This window comes from Bubalus bubalis, chromosome 21, assembly GCF_019923935.1.
Source record: "Bubalus bubalis isolate 160015118507 breed Murrah chromosome 21, NDDB_SH_1, whole genome shotgun sequence".
NCBI lineage: Eukaryota > Metazoa > Chordata > Mammalia > Artiodactyla > Bovidae > Bubalus > Bubalus bubalis.
Genome location: NC_059177.1, coordinates 2734661 through 2749255, shown reverse-complemented (window position 1 = coordinate 2749255; position 14595 = coordinate 2734661). Strand labels below are relative to the sequence as shown.

The 14595-nt window shown below is 39.1% G+C and overlaps 1 protein-coding gene across 4 annotated transcripts in view; it reads right to left on the bottom strand.

The window, feature by feature from the left end:
* CMC1 (C-X9-C motif containing 1) overlaps positions 1 to 14595 on the bottom strand; it is a 78243-nt gene that overhangs the window by 44835 nt on the left and 18813 nt on the right. For all 4 annotated transcript variants that reach the window (XM_025272304.3, XM_025272306.3, XM_025272303.3 and 1 more), the window contains exon 2: positions 11508 to 11597. In XM_025272304.3, coding sequence (XP_025128089.1) covers positions 11508 to 11597 — 90 coding nt within the window. The remainder of the gene's footprint in view (positions 1 to 11507; positions 11598 to 14595) is intronic.

Here is a 14595-nt window from a genome sequence, read left to right as displayed (position 1 = left end):
TGGGTTGTTTTTAAAAGTTGAGTGTATGTGCGCTCAGTTATTTGGAAGTCTATCATGTACATTATAGGGCCCAGAAATACCACTACTAAGTATATAAATAATAGAAATACATGTACACAGGTACCAAAGAACATGAACAAAACTGTTTACAGGAGAGTTATCTGCATAAAACCAAGAATGACCTAAATCTCTATCACAGCAGAATGGAGCAACAGCACGTCCACATCACGGTGCCATGTGACGACGACAGGGAAGGACGTTACTACATGCAAGACACGGGTGAGCCTCACAACGTTCAGTGGAAGAAGTGAGGCGCAAAGGAACACGTACCATACGACTCTATTTACATTAAAACACATGTGAACTAATCTACTCCCTTCTGGGAAGAGGAAAAGGACAGTGATAGGGAGGGAACACAGAGAACGTGACTTCTGTCACCTCTGTCTCTTGGCTTCAGCAGTGGCGACACAGGCATGCTTACCACACCTTAATTCATCAAGCTACACACTTGTGATTTGCACATACAGGGCATGTTTATTTCAAGAAAGTAATGTAAAAACATAAAGCTTTGGAAAATATGAAAAAAAACTATGCATAGGAGAAGAAATAACTTACGAGCCACCTTCTTCCTTCCCACATTTCCAGATACTTATTAAACTTCGAATGTATTTTTTTCTATATGCATCTATCATTTTGTTATCATTAGGCTTAAACTATGTACACGATTTTACATCATGTTTTTTTAAAGTTAGCATGATGAATAAACATGTTCAGATTTGCTAGCAATCCTTCCTAAAATCAACCATTAATTAGCACATAATATTTTGAGTGTATTTTTCATAAGATTACTAGGGTAATGAAAATCAAGAAGACTTTCAATTTTAGTAAAAACTAAACATCAAAAAAGTAGAAACTATTAAATTATAGTAGTAGAAACTATTAAACTATAATAGTAGAAACTATTAAATTATAAAAATAAAACATTTAAGTTCAACACATAATCCAAATTACTACACCATGTGCGTATGACCGCATTTTTAATGAGTAAATAAATGGTCTACAGTTTACATACATAGGGCTACACCTCCCAAAAAGAGTGCTACAGAAAACAGCATTGGAAGTGTACACAATGAAGTGAATAATAAAAATTACTTACGCTATTGGAAGAAAATGACTTTTCAATCTAGGTGAAGTCTGAGATAAATAGTTTATAGCAAAGCAAACACGATCCAGAACTAAAAGCAGTAACCACAGATAAACTCAGCACATAGGCTGAAAGGACAAGTACTAGACAAAGTGCATCATCGCCTAAAAAACCCACCACGCCCGGCAGCCACAGCACCACCATGCCGGCACACTTACAAACTATCCGAGTCAGCACCGAGGAGCCATAACCGCTACCCTTGGCAACCTGTCATGTGACACAAATGGTCAATTCAGCTTCTTCACATCAGTGTGAGTCCAGGTACCCAGCCAGCAGTACTACAGACAGTGTGCTGAATAAACACATCATGTAGTCACGATTTACTCTGGAAGGAAAGTGGTCCAGGTGGCATCTTAAAACCAAGGAATAAAAGTGTCAGTTTTTATCACTAAGTCAACACCATGTGTCAAACATATACTGAAAGAACTTACACATAAACTTTAGAAACATACCAGACCCACCACAACTGGGTAAATATTCATTTCCCTTGAAAAGAGTGATGAATTTTTACCACTGTCCAATATAGTGGCTTCAAACTGAGATGTCTACCAGACACCTCAGAGTTCACGTGTCCAAACTCCCAGTCTATCAATTGCCAGAAGCTAAAATAAAATCATAAAACTTCTAGACATGCAGGTTTCCCATCTCTGTTAACCACAGGTCTCTCTCAACCCTGTCTGCAAAGACACCCCAGGTCTGCTCCCTGGCACCACTCGCTGCTCCTCCACCTCATCAGCTGGACCATCACACGCACATCCCTCACCTGGCCCCCACTTAGCTCTCGCCCTGACCCATCTACTCCGAATGCAGCAGGGAGTGGTGCAGGGCTTCGTGCATCAGACCCACCTCCCTCCACTGCTCTAAGTCATCACGTCCCTTCATTTGGCTCCTCGGTGCTCTCAAGACCCTGATCCGGCACTCGTCACCCTTCTGAACTCTCACTTCCCACCCTAACCACAAGGACCTTTCTAGCGCCCCTCCAACATGCCAGCCACGCCCACTGCGTCTGCCTCTTCCCAAGTGCTCCTCCCAGAGATGCCTGTGTGTCTCACCTTTCACCTCCTACGAGAATTCTGTCCAGATGTCACCTCCTTGGTGCGACCTACACTGACCACCTGCTAAAACTGCAGCCTCGTCTAACACCAGCATCCTCACTGCTCTGACCCAACTTCATTACCCTCTAGACCACTTATATTTTCTTACAATAACTTAAGGTATTCATTACCTTCCTTCACTGAAATCTAAGAATTATAAGGGCAAATATTTTTGTCTGTTTTACTGACTGTTCATATAATGGTGAGGAGCACGTCAGAAATACTCAGTAAATACTTTTGAATGACTGTTCCATATAACCTAAGGGCCCATTCAAGAGCTTAAGGGAATCTGAAAATTCTGTTTTGCTTTGTAAAAATCTATCTTAGTCATGTAAAAGTTGTCAAACACTAAAATATATGCAAATAGTATATAACACTTTGGAGACAACCAATATATTAAAATATGATGCCAGATAAACTTGTTTCCAAGTCTCAGAACAAAACTTCTATTACATCTACTTAATTGAACAATTCTTTGAGTAAATTATAAGAAATCATTTCTATTTAGAACTTCTTCTTTATGTGATTTAGGATTTACTCTACATTTGCATCCCCCAAAAGAGTAAACCACAAAAAGGAACTGGGAAATACCCACTAGGCTGCAACTGTACTCCATAACATCTGAGTTCAGATTTGCTTCATGGAAATACAACATTGTTTTCACGTACTGACTCCTTAAATGTAATGAAATTAATAACTTGTAATAAAACCAAAAAAATACTGTGTTTATCTGTTTTATATATTATCAGTTCAGTTCAGTTCAGTCACTCAGTCGTGTCCAACTCTTTGCAACCCCATGCACTGCAGCACGCTAGGCTTCCCTGTCCATCACCCCCGGGTCTTACCCAAACTCATGCCCTTCCAGTCAGTGATGCCATCCAACCAGCTTATCCTCTGTCGTCCCCTTCTCCTCTGCCTTCAATCTTTCCCAGCATCAGTATCTTTCCAAATGAGCCAGTTCTTTGCATCAGGTGGCCAAAGGATTGGAATTTCAGCTTCAGCATCAGTCCTTCCAATGAATATGCAGGACTGATTTCCTTTAGGATGGACTGTAAATTCTAGACCATCCCCCCAAAAAACTGGTTATATTTTAAATAGTTCTACATCTATCAATTTAACATATTCCAGAGTTTTGTACAAGCCAAAAATTTTTCCACAGACATATAAGATTCCTATGAGAATGTATCTAGCCAAAATATAACGGGCTGTGAGTATCAGTCCCTGATTACCTGGAAAGAATCGCAATCACAACTCAAAATCATCAGGTAGCTTCAATGAAGTGTGATCTCATATTCAGATTTTATAAACAAAGCATGGAACTGCTTAAAGACTACAGTTAAGTCTGGATTAATTGCACATAAGATGACAAGATTTAAGTCTATTATGGCAAAATATTTGAAAGTTGAACAGCTAAGAAATCTAGGAAAATAACACAAACTTGTTAATGAAGTACTGATAGAAACAGCTATAACTCATACTTTATATTAATAATATTTACTCATTTTAACAATATTTCTAAGTTCCAAGCAATGTAATTTTTTGGCTTTGTGTTCAAAACATATTTCACTCTTAAACCTTCAGAGATGAGTTGCATAAATCAGTTGTTAAAATACTATATTCAGCACTTCCCTGGCGATCCAGTGGTTAAGAATCTCCCCTTCCACTGAGGAGGTGCAGGTTTGATCCCTGGTAGGGAAACTAATATCCTACATGTTGCAGGGTACAGCCAAAGAAAAAGAAAAAAATACTAAATTCATATGCCCTAACAATATTCCCTGCTAATTGAGTCATTTAAAGATTTAGCTTAACTCCTAAAACAAATACACAGCATCTTTCTTTTTGAAATAAGAACTGGCCATATTATTCAAGAGTACTGATGTCCAAGTATACATAATTTTATTATAAAATTGCCATTATTCAGAAACCATTGTAAGTCAAGACAATCATGAGTCCTACAGCAGAAGTGTGAATTACTGAGTGTGACCAAGAACCACTCAGTCAATGAGTCATGACCATCAAACACTGTGCTCAGTTGTTTTAAAAATCATTCAGCTGGATTTGTGACTGACAGAGGTCTACTACCCATGATTCCACTGACATGACATCAGGCCCAATAGGCATACGTAATAACTTTAATTAAACATTATTATTTAACTATTAGAAAGTTACTAAATACAGGGACTTCTCTGGTGGCCCAGTGGTTAAGACTCTGCACTTCCACAGCAGGGGGTGTGGTTTCCATCCATGGTTGGGGAACTAAAGATCCCACATGCCACAGGGTATGACCAAAAAAATAATAATAATACAGTTATTAAACATAATAACTTTTACTATGTCCGTGTGCAAGAAAGAGTTACCATGGCAGGCCTGACACTGCACTCCTTAGAAAGAAGTGCTTCCGAGGCTGACCCTTAGCTGTGTCAGAACCTGGATTTGGGGAGTACTCTCACTATTCCCTAATTGGTAAGAGCCGCTCCCTGTGCTTCAACCAGCTGGGTAAAGCATGTGGTTTGTGCTCCACACGGGCTTTCCTTCTGGAAGTCTGAAATGTTGGTACATGCTATGCAGAAACTGCCACATCACCAACTCCCTGAGCCTCTAGTGAGTCTCCCCAGAGACAGCACTTCACATATCCCCACAATTTGACCACAGAAGAGTTACACTCAAGTTGACTGACTCTACTGAGTAAGAACTCAAGGAAGCTCGTGCCTGGTCTCCTCTAACCTTCACCCGACGTGCCTTTTCCCTTGGCTGGTTTTGCTGTAATAAACCTTAGCCGTGAGCATGACTGTGCGCTGAGGACAATGAGCCTTTGTAGGAAAGTACTAAGCCCAGGGAACCTGACACATCCAGGGAAGGTCCAAAAGAGAGGACTTCTGCTTAAATCCCTTTATGCTCCTTAGACTACATAACATACTCTTATACATAACAGACATTCATCATATTTGATGATTTTATATCTCGTCCTCCTAATTGATCCAAACCTGCCTAAAGATGTGCTGCATCTCCATTTCAGTGTGAGTCAACATTGGTGAACTAGTTATACGGCAAAAACATTATGTGATAACACAGGTACAATTCAAACAACCAGTAGGAAATATGGGGCAGGTTCAAGTAACAGAGTTGGAAAGACTGATTACTTTGACCATTCATAGTCTGTAGGCCTCAGATCAGTTTTAATGATGCCTTGGTAGTTCTCTGCCAGGATATCCTAAGCATTCTTAATTTGAAGTTCCTCTTTTGTTAATTCATCTACCTTTGGAATTTAGTAAAATGTAACATATTTCAGTTGTTCAGTTCAGTTCAGTCGCTCAGTCGTGTCCGACTCTTTGTGACCCCATGAATCGCAGCACGCCAGGCCTCCCTGTCCATCACCAACTCCCAGAGTTCACTCAGACTCACGTCCATCTAGTCAGTGATGCCGTCCAGCCATCCCATCCGCTGTCGTCCCCTTCTCCTACTGCCCCCAATCCCTCCCAGCGTCAGAGTCTTTTCCAATGAGTCAACTCTTCACATGAGGTGGCCAAAGTACTGCAGTTTCAGCTTTAGCATCATTCTTTCCAAAGAAATCCCAGGGCTGATCTCCTTCAGAATGGACTGGCTGGATCTCCTTGCAGTCCAAGGGACTCTCAAGAGTCTTCTCCAACACCACAGTTCAAAAGCATCAATTCTTCAGCACTCAGCCTTCTTCACAGTCCAACTCTCACATCCATACATGACCACAGGAAAAACCACAGCCTTGACTAGATGGACCTTTGTTGGCAAAGTAATGTCTCTGCTTTTCAATATGCTATTAAGGTTGGTCATAACTTTCCTTTCAAGGAGTAAGCGTCTCTTAATTTCATGGCTACAATCACCATCTGCAGTGATTTTGGAGCCCAAAAAAATAAAGTCTGACACTGTTTCCACTGTTCCCCATCCAATTCCCATGAAGTGATGGGACCAGATGCCATGATCTTCGTTTTCTGAATGTTGAGCTTTAAGCCAACTTTTTCACTCTCCTCTTTCACTTTCATCAAGAGGCTCTTTAGTTCTTCTTCACTTTCTGCCATAAGGGTGGTGTCATCCGCTTATTTGAGGTTATTGATATTTCTCCCGGCAATCTTGACTCCAGCTTGTGCTCCTTCCAGTCCAGCGTTTCTCATAATGTGACTGATAAAGAAGACAGGCATTTTTATCAAGGTTCTGTGTTATTTAACAACAGTTCTGTGATGTGTCAAATACACAATCCACGCCCTTAAACTTGTTACAATTCCTTTAGAACCAATGCTACCTATTGGCCAACAAATGAAAAAGTGAAAGTGAAAGTGAAGTCACTCAGTCGTGTCCGAGTCTGTGTGACCCTATAGACAGCAGCCCACCAAGCTTCCCCGTCCCTGGGATTCTCCAGGCAAGAATACTGGAGTGGGTTGCCATTTCCTTCTCCAGTGCATGAAAGTGAAAAGTGAAAGTGAAGTCGCTCATTCGTGTCTGACTCTTAGCGACCCCATGGACTGCAGCCCACCAGGCTCCTCCATCCACGGGATTTTCCAGGCAAGAGTACTGGAGTGGGGTGCCATTGCCTTCTCCGAACAAATGAAAAAGACAGCCACAAAAAACACTGATTCAAAAGAAACACTGAAATACCATAAAAGAAGGTGCAAGGGATGAAAGGAGTCAGAGAGTAGGAGGACATATCCAGTTTAAAAAAAGTTCCAGGCCACCGCTGATGTCAAAGTCCTTTACTGGCCTTGATCTGTCACACCAAAAACAAAAAATGTTATTGCTTCCTAGGTGGCACTAGTGGTAAAAAAAAAAAAAAAAAACCCACCTGCCAATGCAGGATACATAAGAGACACAGGTTTGACCCCTGGATCGGGAAGATCCTCTGGAGGAAGGCATGGCTACCCACTCCAGTATTCTTGCCTGGAGAATTCCATGGACAGAGGAACCTGGCGGGCTACAGTCCCCAAAATCACAAAGAGTCAGACATGACTGAAGCAACTTAGTATATGCATGCACTATTTTTAAGGCAAACTTCCCTAGTCAACAGAGACATTATAAAATGCTAATTATGCATTTCAAAAAAGCAAAGAAATACAATGAATTTTACAAAACATAGCACTTCAGTGACTCTTCCTCTTATGAAGGCTTTATTCTAAAAAAATATAACAATAGAATGCATACTTTACCAATACATATGACAAATAATATTCTTAAAAATATTACTAACATAGAAAATACAAATCATGAAATTAGTGAAGAGTCAAACATGTGGAGAAAGTCACACAGTGAAAAGTAACCCCCAGAGGTCATCAAACCATCCTCCTGACGTCTGCTGGTACGTTGCAGATTCAAGGAAAAGCAGTGATTCCACCACCACACTTGGCAGAAGGGGATTTCTGTTTCGGCCTTTGGGAGGTGGGGACACAGTGGGGAGAAAGGCAGAGCCTAGCCATCATTCAAGAGTCTTCCTCCTGTTCGTCCCCAGTACACTCAGCCCTCATCGTTACTTTGTTCATTTATTTTCGTGGTTCTGTTCACTGCTACTGGTGCTTTGCTACTGGCAAAAGAAGAACATTATAAAGCTGAGTTTTCTATTTAAATGAACTGTGCAAATGCCTTTCTTTTGATGTATGCTCTACCAATAGAGTCTATCATCTTGTGAAATGATAATAGTAAGATTGGGATTCTCAGTTCTGTATTTAATCATCAAGTCAAGCCATCTTTATTCATCAAATCAAAACTAAATTCTAAGGGAAAAAGTGATGTACATTCTTTTTCTCTTCAAAAAGAAACAACGAAGTATATCTATTTTACAAAGACAAAAGATTCTCAGGTTGACCCAAGTTTAATACAAACACTGCTTAATTGTTACCCTGAAGCTGAGATTTTCTTGTTTCAGGTTATAATTTTCATTACATGGCAATGGTGAAGTTACCATGACCTTATAAATAATGAACTGTAGAATTAGAATCACGTAATTATAGGTAAAAGTCAAATTTTAGAAGCAATAGGGGATGTAACCATGGAACATTCTAAACATTATCCACTACTTAAGACAAATTTTAATTGTGTTTAAACAGAAGGTGAAGTGTGCAACACAGACTGAACCTGTGTAGAGTAAAACCCAGTAGTGCAGACATAGATAATGAAGGGATCGGGAAAGCGGGTTAAAACTTATAATGAAGACAGAACTAGTAAGAATATAGCAACCTGGCTGAAATTGATATTCATTAGAGTGCTCTTCACATCAATAGGAGCATTTGGACCCTGTGGTCTTTATCAGTGTCCCAGCTGGTAATGGTTGAAGGTTAATGCCTTACCCCATTCTGTTCAATTTTCTATCCTAATTAGCCCTGCAAATCTATAGCTGTGAGCACCAAGTGTCTGTGCTCAAAAGAAACTAATTAATGCTGGCAAATTAGATCAAGTCCAAAGATCCAACAGCCAAACTCTTAGTTAAATGCTCCTTGTTAATAGGAAATGTAGCTGTCAATAACTGCTGTTGCTGACTATAATGAGGCATCTCTTTTTTTTTCATTGAAAGTGATTTCATTTCTCTTTGTCACTGGAAAAGCTGTTCCATTCCCTTCACAAACCTAAGTTGCTGGCAGCCTGACCCAATTCTTATGATCAGCCAGGTTGAAATGACATAGGGAAAAAAAAAAAAAAAAAATCAAACAGAAAAGCTTTCTGACATAATCTTGTTTCAGGCATTTAGCAGAAAGTCAGATCATTTATTAGAATTCCTATATCTTTATCTGAGAACTATACAATTAGGATGCATAATGCTTTTATATAGAATCCTATGATTATGTAATAAAGCAAAGACTATAAACAGTAAATAAACCACAATGGAAGTCTCCTGATTCTACATTATGCCTTTTTGTTCAGTTTAAATGGAGTTGTTCTACTCCTGTCTGAGCAATGCCAGTGTATGTGCTCTTCTAATTCACCTGGTTAAACAGCAAGATCATTCTTAATAAAATAATCAATTTTAGATTCTAAAATACCGTTTTGGAACATATGGCCTAAAAGGAAAAAAAAAATCAATATAGGATTATAAAAGTCCAAATACTCAAAGATCATTTGTTATAACATGTTCTATTAGGGATAAATGCATTTAAATAACTCAAAGGAACCTCAAATTTCAAGGTGCTTTCAGTCTTCAAAGGATTTTAAGTATATTAAATAAAGAAAGAAAACCTTAACATTAACACTGTAAGCAACTTAAGTTTTGATAAAGAAGCAAAATTAAATATTTTTTCTGTACCATTACAAAGTAGTAGGCGTGTAACACAAATAAACCTTTTAAAGTTACACTCTAGTTCTTTCATTTCAAAGGCCAAAAACAAAGTTTCATTGTCCAAGAGCAAAGCAAAGGTAGTTCTGAACCCCACACTGGACCATTTTGCATTTTCATCTGAATCATGAGAGTAAACAGTCTGTAACTGAGTTGCCTAGCTTTCTTTCATTCTAAGTATCAGAATAACATGTTACAAAAGAGAATAAAGTGAAAGTCACTCAGTCCTGTCTGATTCTCTGCAACACCATGAAGTGGGACCTGCCAGGCTCCTCTGTCCATGGGGGTTCTCCAGGCAAGAATACAGGAGTGGGTTGCCATGCCCTCTCCAGGGGATCTTCCTGACCCAGGGATCAAACTGGGGTCTCCTGAGTTGCAGGCAAATTCTTCTCCAGCTGAAGACCAGGGCAGACCCACAAAACAGAATAAGTAATAACTAATGTTTATAATTTTGAACCAATACATCAGTAATAAGTAAATAATTTTCCTGGTAGTGAAAATTAACCCTATAATTTTATTATCCATTTTTAAGTTTTCTCCTCCAGCACCAGAACCAGGATCTGTATTTTTTAAAGTTCTGTGAGGCGGGTGGAAGATCTCTTCCTGAGACCGTGAGCATGACCACCCACCGCCAGGGATGTACTGAATCGCACTGCAGGTGCCAACGGAGCAACTTCTCCTGAATCTGGGCGTGGGGGGCAGGGAAGGGGCTCCAATCAGACAGCTAAGTCATAATGAAAGCAAGACCATCAAATGATACTGATAAATTGCTGATAATTTATAATAAACTTATTTACAGATGGATTTAATTCAAACCTAATTTATAGATGGATTTAAAATGGGAATAGCTCATAATAAGTCATTTAAGAAAAAGAAATGATCATCACACAGTGTTGATTCTGAGGAACTTCTCTTTTATTGTCTTTATCCATCAGTCCCAGAGGTTATTCTCTAAGGAGACAGCATCTAAGGGACAAGAATGTGCCTGACACCAACTGCTCCTGACATAGTCCCCAAACAATAGCTGATACAACCTGGTTTCCTGCTGACAAACGTGTGGGGAACTGCAGTCAGCCAGCCCCGCCTGGCGTAACTACGGTCCCTCAGCAAAGGCCACAGGGAGAGGGAAAATGGGAAGCCGGGGGAAAGCCCACGTCTGCAAGGCTTTGCCACTGCTTCTCTGACGTGGCCAGTACAAGAGGTAGACTGTTAATACAAGACATTTCTACAGTAATACCGCCATCTGCTTTTCTAATTACCCATCATTTAAGGTCTCATTTTTCACCTTCCATGCCTTTGTTTATATTTTTCACTATAATATTACATATTAATCAACAATATATCTAGATTTATAGAATACAGGAATACTTCATGTTAAAAACTATTTTCCAAAGAACACAGACATATGTGGGTGCCTAGAACATGCATTTACATAAATACCTTCTACTTAAAATTGTAAAATATAGAAAAATTTTTAAAAAACAGACTCACTGTATTTACCACTGCGATTCCATTCATAATTCAATAATAGCAACAATGCCAAGGAAATCATCTTAGAATTTATTCCTCTATTAATATGTTGACAGAGGAGACACAGGTATACATTACATTTGACGTTTCTTCTTTCCCTATCAAAATCACCAGCATAATTTGTTTCTCCAAAATACAAATGCAAGTTTTTTCTCTATAACTGTACATCTGGGGGAAAAAATGTTCTTTACTGGGAATTTGGGAGAATATTTTTAAATTGTAAATGAATGCTGCTTGTAAGTTCTGAAAGCTGAAATACTGGTATCTTAGTGAAAGGGTGAGAACCAATTCATACATATTAATTCAGTGACTACTTCATTCTGAGGCTAAGGATTAAATTCAGATCATATTATAAAAAACGTATTTGATTTTTATATGAATATTTGAATCTTACCTTGAACTTGTTCAGAACATCTTTCTCGGGCCTTTTCTCTCATTATTTTAGGGATCAAAACATCTTTTTCAACGTGTCTGAGATGCTGCTCTGAAAAAAAAAAAATTTCATTTAATAAAGTCTCAAGTCTCAAGTAAACCACCTGTTTAGGTGAAAAATAAGCACTCTGGTTTACTTAAAATAAAAGCCTATGCAAATATATTAAAAAGTAACTCCTCTATAACCTCATGAAGCTATAATTAAGTCACTGAAAATCATTAAGCATTGTTTTAAATACAACAGAAAAAAACATGAGGGGTATAGGTAACATCTTCCTAAAACTTTCTGCAAACTACATTGTAACACTTTTATTTGGTGACATATGCCATGTAGTCTTGACAAAATTAAAGTCATAGACTAAAGCATTATCATTTTTTAATTCATATAATCCATAAGAAGAGAATTTTTATCAACACTGAGACCCACGGATAGATGAAGAGATCCAAGATTAAGACACATATGTAAGTAGTTTCTCCACCTGACAATAAGTAGCTTAAGAAAGAGCTGGCAGAAGAAGAAAAAGTGGAACCACCTTGGCAAAGAAAAACAAAGCACAGGAGGTTTCTGTGTGTCTCAAACACAACTAGCATAGTCAGACGAACACGGAGGCCTGGGCCCCTGCTCCAGACTACCCCCAGCATGCTCCTCAAATTCCCAGAGAGCCCTAAAACCCAAAGAGGTGAGTATTCTCCCAGAATCCAAATAATCAGAAATTCCGAAAAGCTAAAGGTGAATGGGATCAGATTAAAGCAGGCTATCTTATGATCCCAAAAGTGGGAAGCATGCCCCACACTCGGAAGCAACAGAAACAGAGAGGAGACTTCCCTGGAGGAAGCCAAAGCATCAGTGGTCGAAACAACCACAGCAGGAGTCAAAGTAGGTCACTCTTTTGCTGCCTTCAGACTGGGTAAAATAAGCAAATACAGGCACTTATCTCCAAAAGATGAGGAAGTTTCTCAGTATGTATCTAGTGACACTTAAGACCAGGAACTCCTGAACTTTTCCTGGTCCCCAACATCCTCTGGATGTAGCTATGAAGTGATACAGCATTTGCAGTTAGGGTAAGGGGGCATCGTCTCAAAAAGCAAATAAAATCAGCAACAACCAAACAGCCAAGAATCACCTAAATTTGATAAGGACAACACAGTGAAAGGGAGAAGCCCACCACAATGAATCAAGAAGTAAACAACTCCTAAGACAGTTAAAGAGTACAGAAAATAAGACTTTCAAATAAATATAATCAATGTACCAAGGCAAATAAAAGATATGAGCCCTCAGACAGAAACAAACCATAAATCACCTAACTGATGAAAAGTCTGAAGCTCAAAAATCCTAAAAGCTTCAAAAGGGAAAAAACATCACCCCACACACAGAGAAATAAGAACCAGATTTACATCATGTTTCACGGGCAAGATGTGGACGCAAGAAAATGATGGTGAAGTAACTTCAAGGCTCTGAGAAGGAATTACTTTATATCCAAGAATTCCAGAGCCAATCAAGAGTGAAATTAAAAATATTCTCAGTGACTTCCCTGGTGGTCCAGTGGTTAAGACTTTGCCTTCCAATGTGAAAGGTGAGAGTTCGATCCCTGGTTGGGGAGCTAAGATCCTACATGCTTTGTGACCAAAAAACCAAAACATGAAACAGGCGCAATGCTGTAACAAAGTCAATGAAGACTTTAAAAATGGGAGGAAAATATGTATTTTCAGATATGTAGGAACTGAAAAGTTTATCTCTTTCAACCTTACTGAAAAAGAAATGATCTTTGTAACAGTGAGACACGCCAAGCTGCTAATCCAATGTGAATACAGAACAAACACCCTTCTGTGTGCACAGGGAGCCTGCAGGAAGGTGTTCAGGTAGGTGGAGCAGGACTGATTCTTCTCTGCCTCTGTGTTTGGCGCTCACCTGGGAGACTCCAGCCACAGGCTCTGACTTCAAAACCCACAAAAGCTGGGCCTGGAGGGTTTACTCCAAGACTTCTTTCTTCACATATATATCTTGACACGTGGACTGGGAAGACTGACGGCAAGTTCAATGAGGAAGAGAAACCAAATCACCTCCACAGGGCACAGCAGGGAGGTGATGAACAGAAGCAAGCAGCCCAAGAAAACCAAGGGAAAGCAGAACAGCCTTCTCTCTGCACCTGTTGTGGGGGCCATCAGCCGCATTTCTGCTACCTTCTGTGGATTTCAAGTCACTGGGCTCAGCTCAGCCTATACCCAGCAGAGAGAGGGCTACATCAAACAGATCTTGACAGATGGAACATACTGGCATAACCTTCTTTGTAAAACAAAATTTGCCCTAAGAAGTAATAGAGAACACACTTTGATCAAAAAAACAAACCCATTATGTACAAATGTGAAATATATAAACCATGTTAGAAAACACACATTTAAATGTACATGTAAACCTGTAACATCAACAACTAACTTGACCCAAGTAACATTTATAGAATATTCCACTCAAAGCAGCTGAATATTTAGCAAGATAAACTACAGAATGGGCTATGAAACAGACCTTAATAAGTAAGAGAATTCAAATCATACAAAGTATGTGTCTGACACCAGTGTGATTAAAGTAGAAATCAGTAACAGAAAGATCTCTTGAAAATCTCCAAGCATCTGGAAAATAAACAACACACTTCTAAACAATCCATGGGTTTAAGCAGAAATGAAAAGGGAAATTAGAAAGTTTTTGTAAATGAAAGAAAATGTAACACATCAAAATTTGTGTAATGCAGCTGAAATAGTACTGATAGAGAAACTTGCAGCACCCAAAGCCTACACTGGAAAAAAGGATGGTCTTTCAATCAATGACTTCAGCTCCTGCCTTGAGAAGTCAGAAAAAGAGGAAAAGAAACACAAGAAAAGAAATAATAAAGATCAAAGCGTAAATCAATGAAATGGAAAACAAAATGATCAAACAAGCAAAATGATGGAAAAAGCAAAGAAACCAAAACTGGTTCTTTGAAAAGATTTTCAAAACTGATAAACAACCTAGCCAGGAAAAGAGAGGTCACAAACATCAGAAATGATACACCTTTTAT